Below are 22,621 nucleotides of genomic sequence, written 5' to 3' on the forward strand. Positions count from 1 at the left end.
GTTGTTATCAACTCATAATACTGCATCGTTCGAGGTGCTGTCTTTCAGATGATATGCTAAATTAACACCCTGTCTTCCTTTTCAGGCAGACATAATGGCCGCGATTCTCCCATCCCGCCGAGCTAATTTTTTAGCGCAGTGGGCCACGAGATTGTCACGTCAGCCGATTTGCGGGGTTCAAACGCACGTTCATGCTCCGCTAGTGAGAGAGAGCTGGTATTGCAGGGGTCGCGGGGCTGACCAGCAATTGGGAGGCCATCAGGGCGGGGCCACTGGAACTCGGCACTGACAGATCTGCGCATGCGCAGTGGCCCGCTCAGCACCCTGGTTTCAGCCTCTCCAGCGGGGATAGGCCTCGCTCCCTGGTTTTTCATGATATTCACGCTGGTGGCCTCTGCATTACACAGAGCGTGGGAGATTCTGCTCTGAACTCCCACTGAAAAAAAACAACTTGAATTACTCCAGTTTTCTTGCAAATTCGACACTTAGGAGTTCCTTTGGAAGAATTCCACCCAACATCTCTGTTGGCGCTATTTGAAATATACGGGAAGTTCTAGAGTCCTGGCCAGTATTTATCCCTCATCCAATTTGAGCAAAAACAAATTATCTCATGCATATCTGTTGAACCTTGCTTTACAAAAATTGGCTGTCACATTTACCTTCATAACCACTGTACTTCATTGGTTATGAAGTGCTTTGGAACATTCTAAGGATCTGGAAGGTGTTTTATGCTGAAAGCCTTTGTTCTTCTGCCTTCATTTTACCAGCAGCAGATGTTGAGTTATTCTTTTTTAGTAAAAAGTCTTTGATGACGATGATTTCTAAATGTATTTGCTTTCTCTACTTTTTCTTGGAGACCCTTGAGTCAAGAAGAGATAGCTCAGCGACGGGAGCAGGCGAGGAAAAGACATGCAGAAAAACTTGCAAATCAGGCGCAGAAGTTGGAACAGAGCCCACCTGAGAAGACCCTTGAGATCTCCTCAGTTAATGCAGGTACAGGAGGTAAAAATTCTAATTGTTGTAAATGGTATTAATTCTGGAGTGCGTATATTCTCTCAAAGTATATTCTTTTTAATTTCAGCAGGGGCCCTTTAGATGAAGCATTTTAGCATCTTTTCTCATAGAAACCATAGAAACCCTTCAGTGCAGAAGAAGGCCATTTGGCCCATCAAGTCTGCACCGACAACAGTCCCACCCCAGGCCCTATCCCCACAACCAAACACATTTACTCCACTAATCCCTCTAACCTACACATCCCAGGACACTAAGGGGCAATTTAGCATGGCCAGTCAACTTAACCTGCATATCTTTGGACTGTGGGAGGAAACCGGAGGAAACCCACGCAGACATGGGGAGAATGTGCAAACTTCACAGACAGTGACCCAAGCTGGGATTTGAACCCAGGTTCCTGGAGCTGTGAGGCAGCTGTGCGAACCACTGTGCAACCGTGCTGTCTCTAATAATCATGCGATAGCATCAAATAATTTAGCAAAATGAAGGTAACCCCTCAAGTTTTTCAGTCTGTCAGGAGCAATAATGTTACAAGCTGCAATTTTTAAAATAGTTGTTTAGTGGACCTGATGTTGCTGACAAGACGTCAGAGGAAGTAATGTTTTATCAGGAAGTATTCCGCCCTCAATTATTTAATTAATTATTGAACAGTACCAAGTACGCTATGAAATGTTTTATGGGCTGGTTATTCATTCCTGGCAGGCTGGGTGCTGCTGAAATCCAGTTATATGTATTTAGAACTGTTTTTGGCAGCAGATTTATTTATTCAGTTCCATTTGTAAGTGGTTAGCTGGTTCCAAAGCCCATAGATTGATGTTGGACAGATTATGTATTGACAGTCTGTCTTCAAGAATAGAGCAACTGTACTGTCACCAGATTTGACACTATAATTACTTATGAGAGACCATTGACCCTGAATTCCACCCATGGTTTAGCGTTTCCCATTGTCGAGAGATATAAAAACAGACTTGAGACTATATTTAATTTAGTTACCGGTTTACATGCCTGCAAAACTCGATTGTACCTGACACATTTGTCTACAATTTAAATCAATTGCTATTTTCTGCATGCACATTTAATTACATATTGCAACAACCACATAAAAGGTGTTTCCTCAAAGTTGTCCATACGCTAAGAATTTGTATGTGTGTTTATGGAGCCCCATTTTAATTTGAGTGATTCAATTTAACCAGCAGCAAAGTTTTTGTCTTCAACCAGAGGTTAGTTTATTGCAAAAATAACACTGCTGCAAGTTACTTAAGTAAAAGTAAGGTGAAGTTGCCACAGTCTCAGATGACCAGAGGCTACTGTGCCTTTTGAGAGGGAGAGCTGACTGCTGGTGATTTAACCTGAGGATCACCACACCTCAGGCAAGGGGCAAGATTGAGAAGGCAGAATCTTCACGAATAGTCAAGTTATTAATAATACCTACAAAGATTGAATGCAGATAAGTTTAAAAGACACTTCTAAAGGTGGGATTCAGTCCAGTCCTTTAAGACAACATTGCAGGTCTGCAGCTTGCAATAAAATTGTTGGTTGTGTGGAGTGAAACTGAAGTGCTGTGTTCAGTAGCTGCGAAGACTTCTGCAGTCGATTACTTGGTGTTTGCCTTTTCAGGCAGACGCAGCAGGTTTTGGGATAGAGAGGTTTTCTTGTTCTTCAATAATTCTGTGGTTACAGCATGTGTAGATTGCTTAGATTCTTTTCAACAGAGCAGCAGTTGACTTCAGGATACCTTCCGATTTGCACTCCCTTAGCTGAGAACCTTTTCTGATGATGTCTCAGCGTCCTTTTGGGGGGTTCTGCACAGATGGCTTTTAAATATGGAGTCCCTTCGGTGCAGAAGGAGGCCATTCGGCCCATCATGTTTGCACTGACCTCAATCCTACCCAGGCCCTATTCCTGCAGCCTCACTTATTTACCCTGCTAATCCCCTGACATTAAGGGTCAATTTAGCATGGCAGTCAACCTAACCCGCACATCTTTGGACTGTGGGAGGAAACCAGAGCACCCGGAGGAAACCCACGCAGACACGGGGAGAACGTGCAAACTCCACACTGTGACCCGAGACCAGAATTCAAACCGGGTCCCTGGTGCTGTGAGGCAGCAGTGCTAACCACTGTGCCTGTCTTTATCACAACAAAAGCAAACTGGTGCTATGTTAATTTCAAATGAGCCATTGTCCACCAGGCAAAGAACATAATTATGTTGAGATCCTTTGAGGACCCTTGCTGTTTTCTGTTATCTCAGAAGCTAAGGAGTCTTCATACCTTGGCAAGAGTCAGTGATCAGCGCTGGAGGAGTTTTGCATTTTAATGACTCTGTGATCAGTTCTGGAAATAAGAATCTGATAAGATGTGAACAAACACAAAAATGCCAAGATGTCTGTCCATGCCACCATTTTGAAAAAAGGTTCTTGAACGCAAAACAAAAGAGAAAATACTGGAAAATCTCAGCAGGGCTGGCAGCATCTGTAAGAAGAGAAAAGAGCTGACATTTCGAGTCCAGATGACCCTTTATCAAATGACAAAGGATCATCTGGACTCAAAACGTCAGCTTTTTTCTCTCCTTGCAGATGCTGCCAGACCTGCTGAGATTTTCCAGCATTTTCTCTTTTGGTTTCAGATTCCAGCATCCGCAGTAATTTGCTTTTTTAAAATGTATTTATTTAGTCACAAGTAGGCTTGCATTAACACTGCAATGAAGTTACTGTGAAAATCCCCTAGTCGCCACACTCCGGTGCCTGTTCGGATATACTGAGGGAGAATTTAGCTTGGCCAATACACCTAACCAGCATGTCTTTTGGACTGCGGGAGGAAACTGGAGCCCCCGGAGGAAACCCACGCAGACACAGGGAGAACGTGCAGACTCCGCACAGACAGTAATCCCAAGCTGGGAATCGAACCGGGTCCCTGGTGCTTGTGAGGCAGCAGTGCTAACCCACTGTGCCGCCTGTATCTTTTATCCAGTTTTGAGCGCAAAGGTTTGATAGCAAAAATGTACCTTTAAATCATTTGTCCTTAAAATCTAAAATATAACTACACATTCCTGACAATACATATATCTATCATATATTATCTGATTATCAATCTCTGGTTGGGATGGGAGGTGAATGCACCACAGTGGCATTGGTGGTGGTTGGCCAATGAAGACATAACAGCCCCACCTGTGGTGGGAGTGTGGCAACTGCAGCATGATGGTTGACGAATTTAATGGTAAATGATGATGAAAAATATACATTTACAGAGCTACTGTAGCATTAAATCATGCCACATTTTCATGTGTCTGCACTCATTATTAAAATAACGTTTGCAGAACTTTTTGACCGTACTTTCTTACTTTATCAATCATTTTTTTAGTCCAATAAAACGTTTCTTTGGAAAGGGAGGGGGGGGGGGGTGCAAAGAACTTGGGGGGGTTCTGCACAGATGGCTTTTAAATATGGAGTCCCTACAGTGCTATTCATGAATTTCAAGGATCTGAAATTTCTGCAAAATGGCACATTTCCAACATTGGGGTTTCAAATTCCATCATTGGTAACTTCCTTTCCAACCTTCAGACCCGAAAGCCCGGTTTCACTATTGGTTACTGTGAGTAGTAACTGCTCCTCTGATCTCTGGGGCAACTTTGTGGTTTTCCAGCGAGCTTTAAATAAAAACTTAGGACTGTCAGATCTACTTTGCACTCAGCAACTCTCAACTTTATAAAAACTAAATCAGTGAAACTGACAGTTGCTGAGAGTGGGAACCGACTGCAGAGCAGTGATTGGAGGAACAGCAAACCTGGGAACGACAGAATCTGCCTCTCTCACACTGGCTGCCCCATCTCCTCCAATCACAGGTTGACTCTTTCCAGTATTGCTAGTGCTCCAGAGATAGAATCTATGATTGGAGGAACAGCAAGGCAACGTCTCTCATTGGAGGCTGATGAGCAGTTAATCTGGCTGGTCGCACTGTTGATGTGCAGGAGGTTTTCGATTGTGCTGTCACCCATTCTTTTGCCAGATGCTCAATGATGAATCTAACCCATCCGCATTCTCCATAATGCCAGAGAATCAGGAAACTGAGGCTGCAAGAGGCACACCAAACCAGAGTGCGTTGGAGGGTGGGGATCAGTACCAGGCTTACCTTGCTCTGGTTCTGCAGGGCTCTCTCTGTTCGAGATGGGGAACCCAGCCCAAGGTGGACATGGCAACACCCTGGGACCCTTCTCTCGGTTTGAGAGGATCCCATGCACAGTCTTTTAAACGTGGGATCATGATGGGCTGTATGATATTTAAATTTGCAATTGAGCGATTATATACTGTTGGAATGTGGCAGCCCTCATGCCCACAGTGCTGTATCTGTAACTTGAGCACGTTGATTCTTCACTGCAGCATATCATGATAAATGCAGAATTTCTATTCGTACTAATGCACAATATTCAATTTTAAATGTTAATTTTAAATGTTAACAGTGGTGGGATATGGGTGAGGGGGGGGCAAGGTTGAAGGTTGTTTAAAGCTCTTGCACCAGTACTGCCGGCACCACTGCTTATATTTCATAACATTTATATTTAGTCTGATTATAATAAAGAATTACATGTCTTTATTTTTCTTTCCACTGAAGACACTCAGGTAGCGAACCAGATGGAGCAGACGGATCTCAGCACTTGCAGACAGGACAATCAACAAAAAGAATGCTTCATTGCATTTGCCAGAGTGTACAGTGGAACAATCCGCAGAGGGCAGAAATTGTTTGTGCTAGGACCAAAGTATGATCCTTCAAAAGCTTTAGCCAAGGTGCGTGCATACGAATTTCAGTGTGTGGATATTATGGGGCTTTTCTTCCAAATGTTCTATTCAAAATTAGTGCTGACTAGTGTCTCAAAGTAGTGGTATTTGGTGATACAAAAGGTATTGCTCAAGGTTGGACGATTTAACATGTGGACACGGGTTCATATGTGAGATTTGGTGTACAATAACAAGCAATCTTATTTTTTAAGCAAGATATTATCCAAAATTTTCACACCAGATTATTGAGCAAACCCTTTTGTTTGAGGAGGGAAACAAGCCAGTAGAAATGTGTATCACGTTCCGCAGTGTGGCATCATACTCAAGATGTTCTGTTGGCAACGCATCATTGTTATCAAACACTACTCCTGATGCAGCAAACAAGTGAAGCTGGTCAAACTGATTGTGTGTCAGTCATTCCTGTATGTTCTGGTTGCTCATACAGAGGGAAGTGGCTTACCTTTTATTTTATTGTTTAAATGTGCAATTAGCGAAGAATTGGACTTGGAATACTCACCGTGTCTAGAGCTTCCATAATATCTTCATTAAATAATTGGTAGAAATGGCCCCTTATTTTTTAATGGCTGCTTTGAGGATGTTCCCTCATGAGCGCTCAAACATAAGTAAATGAAGCAAATTAAATGACATTAGGGTGAGGTGAACGGAAGAACGGGGCTGACCTGAACAAGCCGTTGACATTATGTACAGAGCAGATTATGTTAAAGCTACTCATATTGCTTTCTAAGAGAGAGATGAAAGCAGAGGAAAACAGATAAAAGAAAACAGTAGAAGATGTAAAAATATATAACATTATGGGCAGCTGCGAAGGTCTGCTGAGAGAATACAAAAATATAACATATGATGCAATTCTGCAGCATTTTCATGCCTCCGTTCTAAATCTAGATCAAAAGATTCGCAAACACTGTTTATGTTATGCACCAATAGCATCTCCAATTTCTGGCAAAGGATCTAGCAGCATTACTAGGGTTGTTATTTGGGAAGACGGGAAGAAAGCATGGAATAACTTAATGCAACAAGTGGTTAGATGGCTGTGCATGTGGAAGAGAATTGACTGTCGGCAACTGGGGAACTTTTTGGGTGAAAAGTATGTATACAGGAAGGATGGTCTGTCTTAATGAGACGATGGCAATGCTTTTTGTGCATAGCACAGAATTAGGAAGTCACTTAATCTAGATTTAGAAAGGGGGGACTGACAGACAAATAACTATTTGTAAAGGATTAAAGTGGAAAAGAAATTCTTGATTTGATTTAAGATTGTCACATGTATTGGAATACAGTGAAAAATATTGTTTCTTGCGCACTATACAGACAAAACATACTGTTCATAGAATACATGGAAGGAAAGGAGAGGGTGCAGCATGTAGTGTTACAGTCATAGCTGGGGTGTAGAGAAAGATCAACTTAATATATGGTGGGTCTATTCATGGTGAAAGAAATTCAAATGGAACAAGTGTTGGAGGCTAAGCTTATTTTTTTTGTACTAATTCAAAGTGAATTTGCTCCCAAATTCTGAATTATCAATGTATGCAGCTAAAATTATTGGGATGAGCGGCATTGCAGAATCCTGGCCGGTACATCACTGTTTCTTCATTGTTACCTACAGCACTGTGGGTGTACTGATGCCACATGAATGCTGCAGTTCAAAAAGGCAGTTCACCACCACCTTCTCAAGGGTAATTAGGGATGTGTATTAAATGCTTCCCTTACCAGCAATGCTCAGATTCCAAAGTTTAATACTTTTTAAAGAATAAGTTGGAAGAGGGGCAGAGGATATTTAGCAAAAATATACATTTTAAACTTGGTGATGCATAGACATTGTTGATCCTCCAGAAGGAACTCTTCAATTGTAGGCAATAAAATAAAACAAGACTTACTCCAACTTATAAATCAAGAAAAAGGTTGAATAAAGAAACTTAATTACTCCAACACTTGAGGCCTCACCCTGGGCAATTCCAAGCTCCCACAAACCCCAGCAGCTTCTTCTTTATACTGAGTCAGCTGGTCAGCTGATCACCACATCATTTTTGTCATTGGTTACATAGTTTACTGGGTCAGCTGACCCTTACAACATGTTACCATTGGTCACACTACAACAGATCCAATGTCATCATTGGTTACATTCTAACAGACATCATTGGTAAGGAATGCTTGCACTGTAATTTTGGGACATATAACTGATACCTAATATCCATACAAGAAACCTGCAAGTTGTGGGCCAAGGGGAGTCTGCTTGTTTAGATTTTTGGTAGGTGCTGCCACTGACAGATTTTTTTGAAATTCATTTTTATGGGATGTGGGAATCACTGACTATGCCGGTATTTATTGCCAATCCCTAGTTGTCCTTCAGAAGGATAGTGGTGAGCTGCCCTCTTGAACTGCTGCAGTTAATGTGGTGTAGGTACACCCACGGTGCTCTTAAGCTGGGAATGCTAGGATTTTGACCCAGTGACAATGAAGGAATGCCAATATATTTCCAGGTCAGGGTGGTGAGTGACTTGGAGGGGAACTTCTGGGTGGTGTTCCCATATATCTGTTACTCTTGTCCTAAATGGTAGTTGTCATGGATTTGGAAGGTGCTGTTGAAGGAACTTTGGTGAGTTTCTGCAGTGCATCTTCTAGATGTACACACTGCTACCATAGTGCATTGTTGGTGGAGCAAGTGAATGTTTCTGGAAGGGGTAGCAAGCAATCAAATGGGCGGCTTTGTCCTGGATGGTGTCAAGGTCCTTGAGTGTTGTTGGAACTGCACTCATCCAGACGAATGGAGAGTATTCGATCACACTCCTGACTTGTGCCTTGTAGATAGTGGACGTGCTTTGGGGAGTCAGGAGGCGAGTTACTCACCACAGGATTCCTAGCCTTTGACCTGCTCTTGTAACCACAGTATTTATATGTCTAGAGCCAATGATTTTTGATGAAGGCTCATCTAGACTCGAAACATTGGCTCTATTCTCACTCCACGGATGCCGTCAGACCTGCTGAGATTTTCCAGCATTTTTCTGTTTTTGTTTCAGATTCCAGCAGCTGCAGTATTTTGCATTTATCTTTATATGTCGAGACTAGTTCCATTTCTGGTCAATGGGAACCCTCCAGAATGTTAATAGCGGGGGATTCAGCAATGGCAATGCCATTGAATTTCAAGTGGCAATAGTTAGATCGTCTCTTATTGAAGATGGTCATTGCCTGGCACTTGTGTGCTTCGAATGTTGCTTGCCATTGTCAGCCCAAGCCTGGATATTGTCCAAGTCTTGCTGCATTTGGACATGGACTGCTTCAGTATCTGAGGAATCGCGAATGATGCTGAACATTGTTGTTGTTAGGGAACATCCCCACATCCTCACCTTCTGACAGAGGGAAGTTCATTGATGAAGCAGCTGAAGATGGTTGGGCCTAGGAAACTACTCTGAGGAATTCGGCAATGAGTAATGGAGCTGAGATGACTGACCTCCAACCACCACAACCATCTTCCTTTGTGCTAAGTATGACTCCAAGCAACAGAGGGTTTTCCCATTCACTCCAGTTTTCGTAGGGCTCCTTGATGCCATACGTGGTCAAATGTTGCCTTGATGTCAAGGGCAGTCATTCTCACCTCATCTCTGGCCCTTTTGCCCATGTTTGAATCAAGACTGCAATGAGGTCAGGAGCTGAGTGATCTTGACGGAACCCAAACTGATCTTCTGAGAGCATGTTATTGCGAAGCAAGTGTCACTTGATAGTGCTGTTGATGACCCCTTCCAACGCTTTACTGATGATCGAGAGTAGACTAATGGGGCGGTAATTGGTCAGGTTGGATTTGTCTTGTTCCTTGTGTACAGGAAATACCTGGGCAATTTTCCACATTGACGGGTCGGTGCCAACGTTGTAACTGTACTGGAACAGCTATTATTGAAATATTGTCAGGACCCATAGCCTTTACAGTACCTTCAGCCATTTTTTGATATCACGTGGAGTGAATCAAATTGGCTGAAGATTGACATCTGTGATGCTGGGGACTTACAGAGGAAATTGAGATGGATCATCCAGTTGGCACTTCTGGCTGAAGATTGTTGCGAATGCTTCAGCCTTATCTTGTCGGAATTGGACGAGCTCTACAGAGAATGCAGGGGCACCATTGCAGTAAAATAAAATGTGAGGACTCTCATTTAAAGGACTGGTTTTTTTTGAGATGTTGGTTAAGCAGCAGTGTAAAAATACATCCTTGATACAAAATTTTGAATCTGCTCTTGTCAGTTTTAGGTTCAACATCACTAACCTGTCCTGTGAGTAAAATCTATATCCTTAACAATCAGAAGTTTATCTTTATTGCTGAACATCTAGGGGAGGTGATGGCCCAGTGGTATTATCGCTAGAGCGTTCATCCAGAAACTCAGCTAATGTTCTGGGGGCCTGGTTCGAATCCCACCACGGCAGATAGTGAAATTTCAATTCAATGTAAACTATCTGGAATTAAGAATCTACTGATGACCATGAAACCATTGTCGATTGTCGGAAAAACCCATCTGGTTCACTAATGTCCTTTAGGGAAGGAAATCTGCCGTCCTTACCTGGTCTGGCCTACATGTAACTCCAGAGCCACAGCAATGTGGCTGACCCTCAACTGCCCTCCAAGGGTGACTAGTGATGGTTAATAAATGCTGGCCAGCCAGTGACGCCCATGAATGAAAAAAAATCTAATTGTATAATTGAATGACCCAGGATGGTAAACTAAAGCCTCAAGTTAGAACAGCTGGGTAGTGCAATCTCACACACTGCCCAAATATGTTTTTTCCTGTTTTCTAAAATGCAGACTTACTAACATTTTAGCGACACAAGGCCTTAAGGAAGAAACTCAAAGCACACACTTTGTTTTATAGATTACAAATAACTGAACTTGGTTTAGTATATTGTGCTAAACTGAGTCAGATTGTGCTTCAAGTTTCACTTCAGAAGTTTAAACACTACTTTGTCAGAGGTGCCAGATGAGATATTGGCTGTAACCGTGTTCTCAGGCGGATGTTAAAAAATTCAATACCATTATTTGAAGAAGAGTTAATTCCATGTTCCATCCAACAGTTATTTCATTGCTGTTTATGAAATCCTGCTGTGCAACATGGCTATTGTAAAGGAAGAATTCTGTAGTGCTTCTCACTACTTCAGAACATCCTAAAACTTTTACAGCCAGTGAAATATTTTTTGTGGTGTTGTGTTGAATGGCTCCCTGTCTTGTAGCAGTGACTCCCCTTCAGAAGTACATTGTTCGTTGTAAAGCATTTGGGGAATTCTTGAGGTTGTGAAAGACAATACATAAATGTTCGTTTCTCTCCCCAGCATGAGAAGCAGTGCCCAGGGAATAGCTGCTGCCACATTTGGCACTTGTGTTGGAAGCTGGTTAATAGTGAAATTACTGATGGATAAAGGAAGATTACTGCTCCACAATAACCCACAATACGTGGTACTCTCACTGCAGAAGCCCTGAATAAATCTGTACTCCTTAAAAAAAAAAGACACCTACTAAAAAGCAGACACTTGTTAACAGTCCCAAATAACTTGGCATCAAAAAAGATATAAGAGGCGCTTTGAAAGCAGGGACATTTGCAAATTGAGGCCTTGGCAAAATCGGGGTTGGAATTCTCATCCTCCGAGCAGTCGTCAACCCTGTCAGTAATAGCATGGGAATTCCGCCTCCCCCCCCTTCAGTTACTGCCTGCACTGGGGTCTGAATCTACCCCCTGCAGGTGCAATCTCTGTCTTTGAATTCTCTCTTCGCGCACCTTCCCAGTCACTATCTCTGTCGGCTTTTGGGGATGAACCTTCCTGTAGCAGCTGTCAGTACGTACAATGGCTATTTGAAATGAAGAACCTTTGTAATAAAGAAACAGCTGATGCCCATCCTTGAGATGTCTGTAATTTAAGAGATTCATTGCATTTTATTGGGTTCTGGGTTCTATGTATTATCTGTTGCACTTGAAATGCTTGAATAGTCTTGACAAGAGTCCAGCTAACTTAATCATTTAGTTCCTTTTTATTCTTTGAGCAGTAGATTAGAATTATAGAATCCCTTCACTGCAGAAGGAGGCCATTCAGCCCATTGAGGCTGCACCGAACAACAATCCCACCCAGGCCCTATCCCCATAACCCCACGTATTTACCCTACTAATCCCCTGACACTAAGGGTCAATTTAGCATGGCCAATCAACCAAACCTGCACATCTTTGGGCTGTGGAAGGAAACTGGTGCACCTGGAGGAAACCCACGTGGACATAGGGAGAAGGTGTAAACTCCCCACAGACGGTTACCCAAGACTGGAATTGAACCCGGGTCCCTGATGCTGTGAGGTAGCAGTGCTAACCACTGTGCCACCATGCTGCCCTTCGGCAGATTGTACTACACATTTCAGTTATTTTTCCAACTTACTAGGTGAGAATGTTCTTTGTTAATTAATGGCAGCAAGTAATATTTGATTTGAAAAAGCATTGGTACAGAACCTCCATAAAATTTGTGGTGTAATGATAGATGGAAAACAATTTGGGCCTGTTCGGACCATTAAGGATTATTTACCAAAAGCTGGCAGGTGGAAATAAATTTTTGGCATATTATTTACATGTGTAGACAAAGAAGAAAGTCTCTTAACAAATCACACCTCCTTTTGTAATAAAAACCATAATATCTACTCGATTATAGTTAACAATCTGCCAGCTTTGATATGTATAGTTTCTAAGAAGCCATTTTTAATTACAAATAAAGTCTAAAATCCACCTTTCCATTAAAAGCGGAATTTTCTCCTTTAGTTTTGCGGATATCGTTAATGTATTGAAAGTTGGCTTATGTTTGTACATATTTGTGCTTCATTGGAAACTAGATTTTTAAAAAATAAATCTGCAGGTTTTGAAAATACTGAGTTAAACAAGATGCTAACGATGACCAAGCAGTGTCAGCGAGCACAGATTAACCTGAAATAGCATGTAACCAGTATAAAAGGGCAATCATATTTCACAACAGAAAAATAATTGTGTTTAAAAAAACATTTACATGATTGCGTACTTTCATCTCTTGACATTTTGATAGCTTTTTATTCTTCCCTGTGAATGTCTTGACACTTTTCCCATTTACATTTCAACATATAGCAACTTCATTAAAATTCAAGATCAGAAAGATTGGCCTGACTCAAATGGATGGCCAGAAATGTTAGCTTACAAAGTATCTACACTCCACTGTTCCTTCCACCATAGTGTAAGGACTACACGGTCTCTGGCCAGAATTCTCCATTCTGTTCTGGCCAGAATTCTCCTGCTGTTGCAGCAAGAATGGAGAATTTGGTGCTCAGCCAAATCTCTGTTCACTGCAGCGGGACCGGAAAATCCCAGCTGCAGGCGAGGTCAGACAATCCGGACCTCCGTCCCACGATGTCATTTGAGTAAATGTGTATAAACATTTGTAGCAAATAAATGTCAAAATGGTTCAAGGATTCGGCAAGTTGATCAGTCTGGCAGATGGACAACAGATAGGAAACAGGAGCAGTCAGCCCACCGAGCCTCTCGCTATTCAAATAGATCATGGCTGATCATCTACCTCTAAACCATGTTTCCCCACTATCGCTATATCCCTTGATGTCATGATTATCTGGAAACCTATCAGTTTCTGGCTTGAACATGCTCAATGATGGAGCTTCTACATCCCTCTAGACTAGAGAATTCCAAAGATTCAGCAGCCTCTGAGTGAAGAAATTCCTCCTCATCTCAATCTCAAATGAACTGCCCTTTATTCTGAAACTGCCCCCGAGTTCTAGACTTATCAGTTAGGGTGAATATCCTATCTACATCTACCCTGTCACATCCTGCAAAAATTTGATAAGTTTCAATGAGATCTCTCATTATTCAGAACTGCAGAGAATACAAGCCAAGTCTCCTCAATCACTCCTCATGAGACAATTCTGCCGTCCCAGGGATTAGCCTGGTGAATCTCTGTTGCATGCTCTCTGACAAGTATATCCCTCTTTGGAAAAGAAAACCAAAACTCTACACAACTCACTAGGTGTGGTCTCACCAAGGCTCAATAGAATTTCAGTAAGACATCTTTATTCATGTACTTAAATCCCCTTGCGATGAAGGCCAACATACTATTTGCCTTCGTAATTGCTTGCTGCATATGCATGCTAGCTTTCAGTGACTCATAAACAAGGACACCCAGGTAGGTCCCTTTGGACATCAACACTGCCCATCTCTCACCATTTAAGAAATACTCTGCCTTTCTGTTTTTTCTACTAAAGTGGATAACTTCATGCTTATTCACATTATATTCCATCTACTATGTTATTTTCCATTCACTTGCCTGTCCAATTATTCTTGAATCCTCTTTGCATCCTCTTCACAACTTACATTCGAACCTAGTTTTGTGCCATCAGCAAACTTTAAATTTTTTTATTTTATTTCAAAAATATACTTTATTCACAAAAAAAAACTCTCCAATAAAACATTGCAAAATTACAGATCCAAAAGTCATAAACAGTGCAAAAAAGAATCATTTTTACAGTACAATACAGTGCTTATTTACAAAACATTACATTTCGTTACATTTCATTTCTTAAAACTATATACATGCGTCAGAGTTTACTGTGTGCTGTTATTTTTCAGGTTGGCACACAGTTACGCAGGCCGAGGGTATTCTGCAGTTACCCGGCCCTCGGTCTGCCTCAGTTGAGACGCTTTACACGGTGGCCTTTCCCCATTGTGCCTTGGCGGCGGCTGCCCCAAGCTTGAGCGCGTCCCTGAGCACATAGTCCTGGACCTTGGAATGTGCCAGTCTGCAACACTCGGTCGAGGACAATTCTTTCAGCTGGAAGATCAGCAAGTTTCGGGCGGACCAAAGCGCGTCCTTCACCGAGTTGATGACAAACTTTAAAATATTACATTTGGTCCCCACATCCAAATCATTGATATATATTGTGAACAGCTGTGGCCCAAGCACTGATCCTTGTGATACCCCACTAGCCACAGCCTGCCATCCTGAGAATGACTCATTTATTCCTACTCTGTTTTCTGACTGTTAAGGTTTCTCTGTCCATGTCAGTATATTTCTAGTCTGTAGTCGTGTTTGGCAACCTCCTTTGTGGAACCTTTTCAAAAGCCTTCTGAAACATCCAAATATGCCACATCCATTGGTTCCCCTTTTATCTGTGAAATGCATACGAAAAAACATCTCAACAGGATTGTCAAGCATGATTTCCTTTTGATTAATCCATGTTGACTTTGCCCAATCATAATATTATTTTCTAAGTACCCAGCTATCACATCCTTTGCGACAGACTTTAGTATTTTCCTGACAACTGACATCAAACTTTCAGGTCTATCGTTCTCAAGTTTTCTCTCTCCCTCCTTTCTTAAATAGTGGGATAACATTGCTACTTTTCTAGTCTACAAGAGCCTTTCCAGAATCTTTAGAATTTTGAAAGATAACCACCAATGCATCGACTATCTCTATAACCACCTCCTTCAATACTCTGGAAGTTAACTCATCTGGACCGGGGATGTATCAACCTTCAATTCCATTAATTTTTCAAGTACTAATTTAATCATTTCTTTCGGTTTCTCGTTTTCGTAAGTCCTTTGTTCCCTGGTAGATTTTTTTGCATCTTCCCTCGTGAAGACACAAAGTAACTGTTTATTTTCTCCATCGTTTCCCTATTCACCAGTATAAATTTTTCTGTCTCCACCTGTAATAAATTCATATTAGTCTTTGCTAATCTTTTCCTTTTCACATATTTAAGAAGCTTTTACGTTTCTTCCTCACTTGCAATTGTGTTCTCTTTATACTTTCTTTATCAGTTTCTTGGTCCATCTTTGCTGGATTCTAAATTGTTCCCACTCCTCGGGCTTACCATTTTTTCTGGCAACTTTATAAGCCTCTTCCAATGATTTAATGCTATCATTAACTTATTTTGTTCGCCATGGTTGATTCACCTTTCCTGCAGGATTTTTGTGTCTTAGAGAAATGTACACTTGCTATAGATCATGTAATATTTCCTTAAATACTAGCCATTGTCCGTCTACTGTCAAATCTTAATGTATTTTCATAATCCACCGTAGTTAATTTGCCCCTCATAGTTTCCTTTGTTCAGATTGTTCCGGGCAGCTCCAGTGGCGCTTGTCCCACTGGCCAAAATGGTGGAATCCCGCACGAGATTCAGCGCTTGAACCCTCATTAATTATGCACAAGCAAGTTCTGCTCCGTCTCTCCTGGCAGACCAGCAGCTGATTTACCCACCTACCCTTACTTGGTAGGTTTGAAGATCCTAGTGGTCTCTCCAATGCCCTCCATTATTTTATATTCCATTCCCCTTGCAATAAACTCCAATATTCCATTTGCCTTCCTAATCACATGTAAACAATGCAACTACTATCTCTGCAGCCACTCGACCCTAGAATGTAGGCTATTTGGACCTGGGAACTTGTTTTTAATATTTTGTAACTCTGTGCCAGCAAATTCTGCAATCTCTCCATTTAAAGAGCATACTGATTTTCCATTGTTCTTGTCAAACTGGATAAGTTCTCATTTTCCTACATGATACTCCATCTGCTAATGTTTTGCCCACTCAATTATCCTGTCTATATCCCTTTGCAGAATCTCTACCTCCTCATGACAACTTACTTTCCTACTTATCCTGATGTGATTGGCAAATTTAACATCCATACATTTGGTCCCTTTATCCAATTCATTGTAAATAGTTGAGGCCCCAACACTGATCCCTGTGGCACTCTACTTGTCACAGCTTGCCAACCTAAAAAAGGTAGCATTTATTCTTACTTTCTGCTTCATGTTAGCTAACTAAGCCTTTATTCATGCTAATAGGCTATCCAGGCAAATGTCTTTTAGAAATGCAAGTATACCACATCCAAAGGTTCCCCTTTAACTGCCTTGCTTGTTACTTCCTCAAAAATCTCTAGCAAATTTAGTTAAACACAATTTTCCTTGCACAAAGCCATGTTGACGATGATTTTCTCCGTATCCTGCTATCACCTCCTGAATAATGGAACCTCGCAGTTTCCCTGTGACAGATGTGGGGTGGAATTCTCCCATTTCGAGACTAAGTGCGGTGGCGGGCAGCTCCAGTGGCGCTTGTCCCACTGGCCAAAATGGTGGGATCCCGCGCAAGATTCAGCACTTGAACCCTCATTAATTATGCACAAGCAAGTTCCGCTCTGTCTCTCCTGGCAGACCGGCAGCTGATTTACCCACCTACCCTCAGTTGGTAGGTTTGAAGATCCATATTTAAACACCAGTCAAGCACACACACACCCATCACTCTCCAGCCCACCTGTCCTCACCAGACAGTGCAGGAAGTCAGCAACCCAGAGGGGAAAAAAAATGCTAGCAGCCTTGAGGAAGTCTGAGGAAGCCTGATTCAACTACCCTCCCTGAGCCCATCTTCTGTGAGGTGCCCATGCCCCACTTGGACCGCTACCCACCACATCTGGAATCTTCATTCATCACCTTCCAGTAAATGGTTCCCTTAGAACCCCTTGTTTGTGAGCTTTTCATGCAGTCATGTTGGGGTCAGCTTCCCTCCCCTTGGTCTTCCCCCTGCCTTCTACTGTTCATCTTTGTCATCCACTTCCTTGCCCCTCTACATGCCATTGTGAGACATCCCCCCCACAGCCCCACAACTACTCCTTGCACAGCCCTCCTTCCACATTGTCCCTTGTCTTAATAGGCCACACCTCTGGTTAAACTCCAGACTTCTGTTGTGGTGGCTGCATGAATCCTGCAGCACAGCCCTGCCTGGACACTGTGGCACCAGGGCAAGGCCATTCCTGTACTCACAAGCTCCAGGCGTAGTACTGATCCGCTCGGTGACACAGCACAGGGTCCATGGATCCAGCAGCGTGGTGCTGTCCATGAAGACCAGCTCAACTTGAATATGAAGGCAGGAAATGATCTGCCCCCGCAGAGTGATATATAGCGCATCAAAGGCAGTGTAGCACCATGGCAGAAAGTTGTTGCGCTCATCCCGAAGTCTCTGGCGAGCTGAGGACTGCCTTCTATACGCCACTCATTAGTAACCGGGTTTGATGCCAACATAAATTACCGCTGGTGTGATGCAAGATTGAAAAGCCTGATGGGATGCTGGTGACCAGCTGTTTTAATGAGCATTCATGAGATGCAAATGCTGCCATTGGAGGAATTGCAACATGATTTTGCGATAGCGGGTTTCAGACTTATTCGCTCCCGCCAGATTCACTGCACCTGCCCGACTCCAAACCTGCCACAGGCTGGTGAGGAGCATTCCATCCATAGCTTCCCACTTTCTGTTTCCCTCCTTAAATTAAGATCTTATATCAACTATTTTCCAATTGATGGGGACCCGTCAATTTTGGAAGACTATGACCAATGCATCTACTATTTCAGCAGCCACTACTTTTAAAACCCTATTATCCAGACCCTATTATAATAACCCTATTATATTTAGACCTGAAAACTCGTCAGCCTTTAGGTTTTAATAGACATCCCAGCACCTTATCCCTTGTGTTCCTCGCTCCTGTTCGTCTCTTGAGTTTCAGGTTTCTTTGAAAAGTTCTTGAAGTTGACTACAGTGAAGGCAGACAAGAAATACATATCATATATCATATCGTATATAGAAACATAGAAAAGCTACAGCACAAAACAGGCCTTTCGGCCCCACAAATTGTGCCGAACATATCCCTACCTTTTAGGCCTACCTATAACCCTCCATCCTATTAAGTCCCATGTACTCATCCAGGAGTCTCTTAAAAGACCCTATTGAGTTTGCCTCCACCACCACTGACGGCAGCCGATTCCACTCGCCCACCACCCTCTGTGTGAAAAACTTCCCCCTAACATTTTCCCTGTACCTACCCCCCAGCACCTTAAACCTGTGTCCTCTCGTAGCAGCCATTTCCACCCTGGGAAAAAGCCTCTGAGAGTCCACCCGATCTATGCCTCTCAACATCTTATATACCTCTATTAGGTCTCCATATAAACCCTACTGTGCAGAAGGAGGCCATTCGGCCCATTGAATCTGCACCGACAACAATCCCACTCGGGCCCTATGCCCGTAACCCCGTATATTTAACCCGCTAATCTCTCTAACCTGCACATCCTGGGACACTAAGGGGCAATTTAGCGTGGCCAATTAACCTAACCTGCATATCTTTAGACTGTGGGAGGAAACCGGAGCACCCGGAGGAAACCCATGCAGACATGAAGCTGTGAGGCAGCAGTGCTAACCACTGTGCCACCGTGTCACCCGTTCCTGTTCAATGCCTCCACCATTTCCTTGTTTTCCATTATCAATTCCTCCCCCCGCCCCGCCAAAAGACTTACTCTCCACAGGACCATTATGAGCTTTAATTACTCTTTCCCTATTAAAATACTTGTGAAGACTATTACTGTCTGTTTTAATGTTACAAGCTAGCTTTCTGTTGTTCTTAACTTTCTCCCTCTTTATTGTTAGCCTTTGTTTACTTTTAAAATCTGACCAACCTTCTGACCTACCACTATCCTATCACTTTGCAGATGTATAGTGGTTCTTTCAATGAGACAATTCCTAACTACTTCATTCAGCCATGGATGATACATCCTTCTTACTGGGATAAATCTTTGCTGAGGTTATTAAACATCTCCTTAAAAGACTGCCACTACATCTCTATCATCCTACCTTTCAAACTGTTTTCCCAGTTCACTTTAGCTAGCTTTGCTTTCATACCATTATATTAGTCTTATTCAGGTTTAAAACACTAGGCTTAGACCCATACTTAACCTCTTCAAACCAAATGTAAAATTATTGGTGTCACCTAGAGGTTCCTTTAACTTGAGGGTGTTGATGAATCCTGTCTCATCCCTCATTAGAGGTCTAGGATACCCTGCTTCCTGGTTGGCTCAAGCATGCTCTAAGTTGTCTCTCATACACTCTATGAACTAGTTTTATAGGTTATCTTTGCCAATCCGATTCTTCCAATCTACATATAGATCAAAGTCACCTATGATTATTGCAGTAGTTTCATTACACACTGCAATTATAGGTTTCTTCATACACTATTCTACAGTGAAACTACTATTAAGGGGCCTATAATCTACTCCCACAAGTGACTTCTTACCTTTCCTATTCCTTATCTGTACCCAAACTGTTTTTGCATCTTGCTCTTCGAGCTGTCACCTGTTGCTACTATACAAATGTAATAACATCTTTAACAGAGCTACCCCATCCTATATTCAAGTCCTAGCCTTGGTTAGCCTATAACCATGTCTCCTGAATGGCTTTCTCCAGTTTCCGCAGTTTTTTTTTAATCCACTTTCCCCAGTACTGGTGCTAGCGCCTCATGAATAAAATCCCATTTCCCCCACATCAGTCTTTGAGCCACACATTCATTTCTCTAACCTTATTTACCATATACCCATTTCCTTGTGGCTCAGGTAATAAACCTGAGATTGGCCAACTATCTGGTTCATCTCCACCAGCATTACCCCTTTGGACTGTGCCAGTCATGATCTTATTGTGGATGATCACAGTGGCATGATTCTTTAATTGAAATGTGGCTCAAGGACAGTGACAATTTCCACCTTATTAAGGCCTTATCACTGTCATAATTTGGTTTCACCCCCTATTGTTCTGGAAACTATTACTCCTTTGAGCACCTCACCTTTTTTCGCTGCTCACCCCCCCTTTAAAAGTTGCATTGTCATAGAGGTTTACAGCATGGAAGCAGGCCCTTCGGCCCAATTTGTCCAGTTTTAACCACTAAGCTAATCCCAATTGCCCACATTTGGCCCATATCCCTCTTTATACCCATCTTACGCATGTAACTGTCTAAATGCTTTTTAAAAGACAAAATTTTGCCTGCCTCTACTACTGCCTCTGGCTGCTCGTTCCAGACATTCGCTGCCCTCAGTGTGAAAAAATTGCCCCTCTGGATCCTTTTGTATCTCTCCCCTCTCACCTTAAACCTATGCCCTCTAATTTTAGACTCCCCTACCTTTGGGAAAAGATATTGACTATCTCGCTGATCTAGGCCCCTCATTGTTTTGTAGACCTCCATAAGATCACCCCTAAGCCTTATATGCTCCAGGGAAAAAAAGTTCCAGTCTATCCAGCCTCTCCTTATAACTCAAACCATCAAGTCCCAGTAGTATACCAGTAAATCTTTTCTGCACTCTTTCTAGTTTAATAATATCCTTTCTATAATAGGGCGATCAGAACTGTACACAGTATTCCAAGTGTGGCCTTACCAATGTCTTGTACAACTTCAACAAGGTGTCCCAACTCCTGTATTCAATGTTCTGACCAATGAAACCAAGCATGCCGAATGCCTTCTTCACCACCCTGTCCACCTGTGGCTCCACTTTCTATCGCATCCATCAACTCCATTGTCTATTGCAGTCCCAAGCCATAGTTCAAAGTTTATAGCCAGATTTCATATCATGAGAAACTCCTTATCCTCAGTGATTCCAGGTTCAATCTCACCTCTTCCCTATGAATTCACAACCCTCCTGTCTTTCAGAGTTTAGAGAAGGTTCGCTCAACTGATGGGATGAAGTTCTTATCTTAGGAGCAAAGATTGAGCAGGTTGGACCTGTGCCTGTAAAAATATAGAAGAATGAGAGGTGATCTTATCGAAGCATATAAGCTTCTGAGGGGACTTGATAGGGTGGATGTTGGAAGGATGTTTACCCTTTTGGGGGAGTCTAGAACTAGGAGACAGTGTTTAAAACTTCGGGGTCTCACATTTCAGACTGAGAAGAGAATTTTTTTTCTTTGGGAGTCATGAATTTTCAACCCCAAGAGTAGTGGAGGCTGGGTCATTGAATATATTTAAGGCTGAGTTAGATAGATTTTTGATTGACAAAGGAGTTGAGATTTATGGGCGAAAGACAGGAAAGTGGAATCGAGTTCCTGAATATATAAAGGCCAATAGCAGGTGGGAAAAGCAGCATTGAAGCCTCTGACGGTGGCATTCTCCACCGTATCGTCCTGGACTTAGTTAAAAAGAAGCATGGGGCAGATCCCACGACATCTCGCTGATCGGGCGGGCTCTGATAGGGCTCTGCCCTCCCAGCAACTTAGTTCTTTGAAGATCGGGGCACTGTTCTTAATGCGCAAAAGTTAACGAGGAACCCCACCCACAAACGCAGTACAGCATCTGGGGGTAGTGCCTGGACTTGACCCTCTCCCCTCTGATGGAGCACCTGAGCTCCTCTGGGAGGTCTGGATGTCAGGTGCACGCCTCAGGAGACCAGTTGTGATTCACACCGGTCTGTCTTCACACTGACTTGAATGGGTTTTCTTATGGGTGTGGAGGGGGGGGTGGGATTCAGGCCTGATAATGTGATGCTAATGTATGAAGATGATGTTCCCAATGTCACTGACAGGGTTGGGGACAATCGCATCATGCGACCCGGCCCCCTCTTGAGATTTTCGGCTCTCGTTGACAAACCTGTCCAAACAAAACAGGAGCGGAAAATCCCAGCCGAGATCACAATCCAATCCAGTCCAAAGATGTGCGGGTTAGGTTGATTGGCCAGGTTAAAAATTGTCCCTGAGATGCGTAGTTAGAGGGATTAGCGGGTAAATATATGGGGGTAGGGCCTGGGTGGGATTATGGTCGGTGCAGACTCGATGGGTCGAATGGCCTCCTTCTGCGCTGTAGAATTTCTATGAATCAGCCATGATTTTATTGAATGGCACAGTGGGCTTCAAGCACCAAATGGCTTACTTTTGCTCTTAATTCCTGTGTCCTCTCTAAATACCACCCTTCAGATGAGCTCAGTCAAATTGAAAGCCAGCATTTCCCATGGCCTCTGTATTTCGTGCTTTTGATTGCTGGCAGG

At 42.7% G+C, this 22,621-nt stretch overlaps 1 protein-coding gene across 1 annotated transcript in view; it reads left to right on the top strand.

The window, feature by feature from the left end:
• Positions 1–22,621, top strand: part of efl1 (elongation factor like GTPase 1) — a 338,480-nt gene that overhangs the window by 143,259 nt on the left and 172,600 nt on the right. Inside the window, exons 13-14 of the mRNA XM_078241003.1 lie at positions 857–1,002; positions 5,619–5,791. Coding sequence (XP_078097129.1) covers positions 857–1,002; positions 5,619–5,791 — 319 coding nt within the window. The remainder of the gene's footprint in view (positions 1–856; positions 1,003–5,618; positions 5,792–22,621) is intronic.

Source organism: Mustelus asterias, chromosome 24 (genome assembly GCF_964213995.1).
Source record: "Mustelus asterias chromosome 24, sMusAst1.hap1.1, whole genome shotgun sequence".
NCBI classification, from domain to species: domain Eukaryota; kingdom Metazoa; phylum Chordata; class Chondrichthyes; order Carcharhiniformes; family Triakidae; genus Mustelus; species Mustelus asterias.